Source organism: Rhinolophus sinicus, chromosome 15 (genome assembly GCF_057876585.1).
Source record: "Rhinolophus sinicus isolate RSI-liver-muscle chromosome 15, RSI-T2T, whole genome shotgun sequence".
Lineage (NCBI taxonomy): Eukaryota > Metazoa > Chordata > Mammalia > Chiroptera > Rhinolophidae > Rhinolophus > Rhinolophus sinicus.
In genome coordinates this window covers 111,670,481-111,678,862 of record NC_142515.1, presented here as the reverse complement: position 1 = coordinate 111,678,862, position 8,382 = coordinate 111,670,481, and the positions used below count along the sequence as shown (strand labels likewise).

The following is an 8,382-nucleotide window of genomic DNA, read 5'->3' as shown; positions in this document are numbered from 1 at the left end:
CTAAGAATGTGTCAGGCTGAGGAGTGAATTGTGAGAGGCAATCTGCTATAGAGCCTGAGTATCCAGGCAAGCTCTCCTTAGGTACGCCGAGAATACAATTTCTCTTTATCTGGGTCATTTCTCAGGGTTGTGTTTGCATCCTTGAGATTTGTAATGTCTTTCCCCAGAAAAGCAGCCTCGTTTCCACTTACTGTAATAGTGCTAAGCCTTAGTGTTCCTCTTCTGTGATGCAACCCATGTGTGATGGGTCCTTTACATCACTTGTGGAATTTGGGGGGCATGGGAAACCGACACAAAAGACCCTGGAATCTCATGTCTTCCATCAGCATCCATGCCACTGGCAGGCTAACTGTAAGCAAAGGGGTAAAAGATGAAGGGGCACAGTTCCTGACACTTTCCTCCCCAATTTGAAACAAATTTCAGATATCAATTCAATATTTCAGCATGTATCTCTAAAACGATTCGTTAAAAAGGTAATGCTATTAATACACCTGTAAACTTCTATAATTGCTTATTAAATATCCAGTCACCAATTCAGTGGTTAATTGTTGGGTATAATGTGATCAGCAATGCAAGTGTCAAGGTCAAGGAATTACTGCAGGTGTCATTAGCTCTTAGAAATCTTTGCAGTACTGTAATTGTTTTGAGTCAAAATGTAACTGGCTGAAACTGACACTACGAGTAGACTGATAAAACCAAATGTTGGTGAAGATGTGGAGTAACTGAAACTCAAACATCACTAGTGGAGTGTAAAATGGTACAACCACTTAGGGAAACCAATGGCTTTTATAAAATTAAACATTTTACCACTTAATTTTACTCTAAGGTAAATTTAGCCAAGAGAAATGAAATCCTATGTGCACAAAAAGACTTAAGAATGTTCATACCAGTCAATTCTATCTGAAAGCTGGAAAAATGTTCATACCAGCTTTATTCATAATAGCGAAAAACTGGATAAACCCAATAGAATAAACAAATTGTAGCATATTCATGTAATCAAATACTACTGAATAATAAAAGGGAATGAACTGTTACAACATGGATAAATCTCAAAAATTTATGTTGAGCAAAAGAAGCCAGAAGAGTAGATAATTATGCCATTCCATTTTTTAATTAAATTCTAGAACAGGCAAAAATGCATCTGCAGTGCTAGGAATCAAAACACTGATGGCCTCCGCATGGGAAGGGACGGGAGAAAAGGAGGACGTAACTGACTGGGGAGGTAGGAGCAACTTTCTGGGATGGTGGAAATATTCTGTTGACAGTTGTATGAGCATATAATTGTCAAAACTCAGAATTTAGTATCTACATTTCATGCAAATCATCCCAATTTTTAAATGTGGGTTAGTCAACTAGGTCATGAACTTGCATTTTTGTGTCTTGTAATCGGGTATGTTTTCCATGGCATGAACGCAGATATTCATACCTATTTAAGTCAAACCAAACCTAAGTACATTTTTTTTTTTCTGTCATGGGCTTCTTGGTTACCATGCTATTCAAGTCCTTGACTTCACATTACAGTTCTGCACGGTGACCTGGGCACCACCTACAGGAATCAAATCACCAGATCATGATGCCCAAATTGCAGGGGTCCGGGCCAGTATTCTAGGCATCTATGGCCCAATGGTAGTGAACCTCACTGCCCAATCGTAAAGACGAAAATCTTAACTTCCTGCAGCTGGATACCAGCTTAAGTGATTTATTAGCTGACTTTTTGGGGAACAGTGTGTAGGGTCTTCCCAGCCGCCCTATTTGTGAATGTGATCCTGATTCTTCCCTCAGCTTCTATGGTCTCATTACCCTTATTTACAAAGTAGATCCTCCTTGTGTCCATCCAGTAGAATATAGAGAAGCCGCCCATCCCCATCCAGCAGGAATAGCCCAACACACCTGCATAGAGGCAGTCCTCCCACTTGGTAATTAATCTTAGAGACGCACAGTGTCCTAGAGTCCTAGTTTCTTTTCCTCTCTGACCTTACCCCCAACTCGCTCACTGCAGTGGACAACTAGGCCTTCTCAGCCCACCCAAGCCCCTCTGACCAGCAACGATGCAGGCCTTTGCCTGCTTCCCCACACTCATCTTCCCCTAGAGTGCTCTGTATATACAGATGAATTGGGTAACTTTTTAATCACTGCATATTTATTTTTAATAGCTTTGACGTTTCATATATCAAGAGAATACACCTAGAATAGTATAATCTTAGTATGTATAGTACTGCGCTGAAGGATTATCCACAAGCTCAGAGATTCTTTGGAAGTAACAATTCTCTTCAAGCTGTTGGCCAACTGTGGGCCTGGGGAACAATGTGGTTGGTGGGCCTCAGTGATATTTGAGTTAGTGCTCTATCCAATAAACTTGGACATGATTGGAGAAATAAATGTAGCTGTTCATTTTGTTAATTGTAAAGAACTAAATATGGACTGATAATTTGGTATTAAAGATTGTCAGTCAATTTCTGTTAAAACAGACAGCTGGCAGAACTTTCCTTTTTTGAATTATGAATTTGAATAATTATGAGAAATATTTCCTTGAGTTATTGCTTAATTTGCAGTATTTGAAGATAAATAGGCAACCCACGGTATATATACAATGAAGATTTCTTTTTTAAAAAATTCACCCTGTTTGACGAAAGCATCCAAGGAGCTGGTTTGGGAAACAAGGGTATTTTGAAAACGCTTGAATACACTAACCATCATTTAACTTTCCCCAGGCTGTTGATTGACATTGGATCCTGAATTTCCCAGCCCCCACCCCGTCAGCTCTGCTCACTTCAAACTGGCCAGCCCCCATTAGCCAGATTGGCACGTTGCTAGTTTCTTGACAGGGATTTTGTACAACTGGTTTTGTAGACGGACAAGTTTGAAAGTCAGCAGGTTGTGTCTTCCAGGTTGTGACACCTAAAAAGGTGTGAAGTTTATACTACCCCCTAGATTCTCAATTCAATATACTCTGCAATGGCTAAGAGTAAAAATAAAGTGAAAAGTACCCAACCCCCCACCCCCCAAAAAAATCCAGAATGTGTTCCAGAATCTGAAATACAAATTTATTAGCTCAACAGTGCTTGAGTTAATCTATTAGACTCCAAAATACTAAACTGTGTTTTGTGCTACATGTATATGAAAAGCTAGGTTTAGGATTGCTCTGCGGTTACCAAGAGCACCGCCCTACTGTCACACCTTTTCAAGATCTGATGTTCCAAGCATTCAAATATCCCCTATTAAATAGAAAAGTCCCTACTAATGGATCAGTTCACTTTCGCATTTCTAGGTAACATTAATATATATTGTCCATAATAAAACTGAGAAGATGAGCAGGAGTTTTCTTGAAAGAAATTAGTTCAAGGTTTTAATTTATTCTCTGCAATTTGTTCTAATCCTGTATTATATCTGAAAAGCTACAACTTTTACAGGCCAATAAAAAAGATCAATTCTACCTGTTTAACTACTAAAGAGAAATGTATCACTTTAGCACAAGAAATGGGAAAAAATACTGAATGGGGAATAAGTAGAGCTAGGTTTTGCTTTAGGCTCTGCCATACCTGTATGGCCTTAGGCAAATCATTTAACCTCTGCTGGTAGAGCTCTGGTCTGCACTCTTCTGTAGTTTAACAAAGATGAGCTTGCCATTAGGTGAAAGGCCCCTAGGTGGTGCTGTTGTTCTGTTTGTATTTATTTTCCCTCTATAATTACAGTGAAGTAAAAAGGCATAGATTAGAAAATGATTTCCTATTAGTTCAGGAAAAAATTCACTATTAAGAGTTCATTCAATGACATTGTATTATGAATCATATGGCCAATGTGGATTTGACATTAATTAAAAGGAATAAACCAGTAATGATTATACCAAATATCCCTTTAAAATAGGCCCATCTATCCATCAATATTTCTCTAGGTATATTTATCTAAGTTTAAGAAACTAAATAAAAACTAAACAATTATTGTTGAGTACTGATGTATAACAAACCCTACAGAAAAAGGATATTTTGTTGTTTTCAAATGCTAGTTCTAACAATAAATGTTGATAAATGTACTGACTTTTTTCATTTGGAATGTTTCAGACTGTATTCAAAACATGATTTCCATGAGCACAGTGAAAGATATATTACATTACCCCTCCAGCCATGTAAACAAAGACATAGTCATGTAAACAAGGGCATCTTTTAACAAAACCTGTCACTTCAGTGTTCAAAAGGGTAATCAAAAGGGTAAGAATAATACATTAAATTACTTCTCTAGTTTTAATCCACCAAAGAAAAAGGATTCAGAGATTCTACTTTGAGGAGGCTTGGATGAATAAAGTCAGGTTTTCACCTAAAATTCCTGAAAGGAAAAAGAATACATTCCTATTGCTCCCCTATGAAATTCACTAAATATAAAAATTATGCTCAATCAATATATAGAGCAAGAAAGTACCTATGAAAATCCATACCAAGCTACATTTTGGCTTCTTGTCAGTTGAGCAGACAATAAATGACAAGCTAAAAATGTAGCATGATGAAGTGAAATGATATAAAAACCAAGTTTTGTTTCAATAAAGATTTTTGTTAACAAATTAAAGAAGAAAGATAGTAGATTTTGGTGGATCCAAGATGGTACTGCTGTGTATGTAAGTCATCCATCCATCCAACCATCCTTTATTGAGCCTATATGGTGGAAAGGCCTGGAGATATAAAGATACCATTTCCATTCACAAACATCTCAGTCTAGTATGAGAAAAAGACTGCGAAAAGTGCAGTTCAGTTTATTACAGTGTCAAGTAGATTTACAACTATTGCACTTATCATTCTGCTGACAGAAGGCCAAAATTTAAAAGGGATATTTTTCTCCAACAAAGCTAGGTTTTTCATGATCTTCGATATAAGATGTTAAAATTACACAAAAAAGTATTCCTCACGTTCTATTCCAGACACACACCCTGCTTACTGTTGTACAGCTTGCTGCAAATGGGAATTTAGTTGGGATAATGCTTTAAGTCATCCAATTCTCATGAAATTACTCCAGTAAAATTTGACAAGTTTTCTTTATACTGTCTTGACACAAAACATGTAGAAAAAACAGCCCCTATATCAATTATAACCATATAACTAAGAGATGACCTTTAATCAAGACTAAGTAAATATATCCTCCCTTGTAGAACCCCACGTGGGTTTTGGGACAATGGGAAACAATAATAAAAGCTAAAAAGTGGCCAGTATATGAAACATTTCAAAAATAGAAGAAAGTCGTGAACATTGTTGGGAAAGTTTTACATTTCCAATGAAATTCTATTCCATTGATCTGTTCGGAAGATTGTCTTCGACCTATTTGGCTTTTTCAGCCAATAAACTAATTGATTCAGTCCTATAAAGAACCACTTTTATTTTAAGTTGGCATGCATAACAATGGATATAGCAGGAAAGTGTTTTTTTTGTTTGTTTGTTTGATGAGCTGTGGGAAAACCCAAGAAAGTATCAGCCTTCAGTCTTCTTAAATTATTTTTCATTCTGATTATATTGGGAAGCAATGAGATGTGGGAGTTTGCATTGTTTTCCATCTTAATAGTTGCTCTGTATTCTGAGATATATGTGATTCATAATGTACCTTAAACAAGACATAGCTTTTAAATATTACCGGGGTAATGCAAAGAAAATGAATGTTTCTTTGGGTAACATTAATTGTCAAGAGAATGATTGCTGATTCAGAAAATGTGCTTTATAATAACCCTGTTAACATAAAGTATAAATGGAGGAAAGAAAGAAGTACAGCAGGTACATGAAAGGGTTAGTCATATTAGCAAGGCATTTCAGGATGGTTTTGTTCTTTTGACTAAGATGCATACAATCAATTGTAACCCGCTTCAAATCCTTGAGCAAAGGGGAAACAGAAACACAGGAGTACTTGGTGAGCATCAGCAGATTCACCCCATTCTTACAAAGACTCTGACCAGTCATAAATGACCCCCTCCTGAAGCAAGGATTTGCCCTGGTAAAAAGGATAATGTGCTCAAGCTGTTAGAATTATCAAAAATGAAATTTAGATTACTAACCATGTCCTGATAGTTACAGCATGTAGAATATCAAACGTCCTCTTTTTAAACTAAAGTAAAAAATGAAGAAGCACGGTTAATTTACTTTTGCGGATGAAAATAGATGTCCAAGTGCAACTTTTGCTTGGAGTTTCCCTGTGCTCGATGTCACCAGAACTTCCCGGGGGGGAAGTATTTCTCTGCCTTGCTAACCCTGCTTGATGTTTCCCTTGGTAGAATACTTGCTCATGAATTTCCACATGCACGTTTCTACTGTGAATGACATCTAATAATGACATCTAGATATTTTCTGCTTTCAGAAAATTCTAGAGTACAATGTACAGCATAGATATTTCTTTCAGTTTAAAAAAATAGTGCAAAAATGTATCTGATAGTCAAAGTGATAGTTCAAGTGAGTTCTTGTGCCAAGGAACACAGTCAAGCTTCACCTTTAGCTGACTTGTAAAACCTGAACGTAGTTTTGGGGAAATATTCCAGATTTTCCCATTAGTTCTCCACTCATCCAGTCGTCATCTACAGATTCCAGCTCTGTTATTATATCTCCAGCCTGTAAGAAAACAGGAATTGTAAAGAATTATTAGTTTCTGTTGAGTAAAAGTGTGGTAGGCAGCCCATCTGGAGAGGCATATATAATCTTCTCTTTAACTTATCATGATTTGCCGAGAGGATTAAATGATACATCACAAAGACGATCTATACCTAACGATGCCATTTACTTGTATGCCTCTTTTCCTCAAAGCCCATTCCTTTGCCAGTGTCACTCCTGTTGCACTTCTATTTTCCTGCTTGTATTTTGTGCCCCCCAAATTCACCATTCCTAATCCAAAATTCTTCTTTAATAACAATACCAACTATTATATATCTATATCAATACCAGCTATTTTATATATGTATACACACACACACACACACATACACATACAAAACACACACACGGTGCCAAAAAAATGTATACACATTTTAAGAACGGAAAAAACTGTATTAAAATTGTAATACTTAATATATACCGGTAACAAAAGACAAAAGATGAATACAAGTCATGTGTATACATTTTTTTGGCACCCCAGGTGTACGTGTGTGTGTGTGTGTACGCGTATAAAAACGATTAAAAAAACTGAAAATTACTCTGATGGTAACCACTTTGAGCACCTCTTGTAATTGCAGAAGTCAAATGTGACTTGTATTCATCTTTTGTTATTGGTATATATTGAGTATTATAATTTTAATACAGTTTTTGCTTTCTTAAAATGTGTATACATTTTTTTGTCACCCTCTGTATATACTGTATGTATTTGTGTGTGTGTGTGTGTGTGTGTGTGTGTGTGTGCGTGTGTGTGTATTTCCCCCATCTAATAATTATTTACTGAGTGCCCACTATGTTTCAGACACTGTTGTTCAGTTCATTACGGACACAGCAATGAATAAAAGATCTCATTCTAGAGTAGGGAAACAAATAAATATGCTGGCAGAGAAAGACAGACAGTGTGGGGTTGCCATCTCATTAGTGTGGTCAGGGAAGGGCCTGCTGAAGGTGATATTTAAGCAAAGACTTAGAGATAAGTGAGCCATGTGCTTACTGTAAGCCTTGTCCTATTCTATGTACTTTATAGGAATTAACTCATTATAAAATACAGCAGTCCTAGAGGTGGGTACTATTATTCTTCCCATTTTAGAGATATGTGTACAGATTTCCTTATTTTAAAGAAAAAGAAACTGAAGCTCAAAAGAGAGATTAAGTAACTTGCTCAGAGTCACATGTCTAGTTAGTGATAGGGACAGGATTCAAATCTAGTGTGATTTTAGGACCTGTATTTCTAACCATTAGGCTGTGGAGCCACCACATTTTTACAATGGACCTCTTTATTTACAACGGCTTTTACTAGAATTGCCTTTTCTCAACATCCTGAGCATTTTCAACTCTGCATTTGTTTTTCCACGTAATGGTATTGTCCTCTACCATTTGGTTTATTCCATTCCTCCTTGGACTCAGTATAAAATTTTCATTTTTTCCTGTCTTAAAGAGCTTCAGTCTGACTCAGAATACTGATTTTTCCTCATCAGGTTAGTCAAAGGGACTGTGTGTGAATAAAAATTCCTCAAAAGATCACATAATTTTTGAAGTTATCTCCTGAAACCATTTTGTTCTTTATTATTTCTAACAATTTCTTAGAATCTGGGTTTAAGATTCTATAATGGTCCAAAATGACCCTGGCTACTTTTAAGAATATCTTTATCAAGCTAAATGGATTTATTTGTAGCCCTAGTACATAGCCCTCTGGAAAAAATGGTTTGATTTAAGGCCTTTCTTATGGAAAATGGAAAGGAAAAATGCTGACTATCAAATGTCATTAATTTAC

The 8,382-nt window shown here is 36.4% G+C and overlaps 1 protein-coding gene across 7 annotated transcripts in view; it reads right to left on the bottom strand.

Annotated features, from left to right (window-relative positions):
• Positions 1 to 3,022: 3,022 nt before the first annotated feature.
• SH3D19 (SH3 domain containing 19) overlaps positions 3,023 to 8,382 on the bottom strand; it is a 141,910-nt gene continuing 136,550 nt past the window's right edge. For all 7 annotated transcript variants that reach the window (XM_019722829.3, XM_074338447.2, XM_019722822.3 and 4 more), the window contains one exon: positions 3,023 to 6,572. In XM_019722829.3, the coding sequence (XP_019578388.3) occupies positions 6,456 to 6,572 (117 nt within the window). In that variant the 3' untranslated portion in view covers positions 3,023 to 6,455. The remainder of the gene's footprint in view (positions 6,573 to 8,382) is intronic.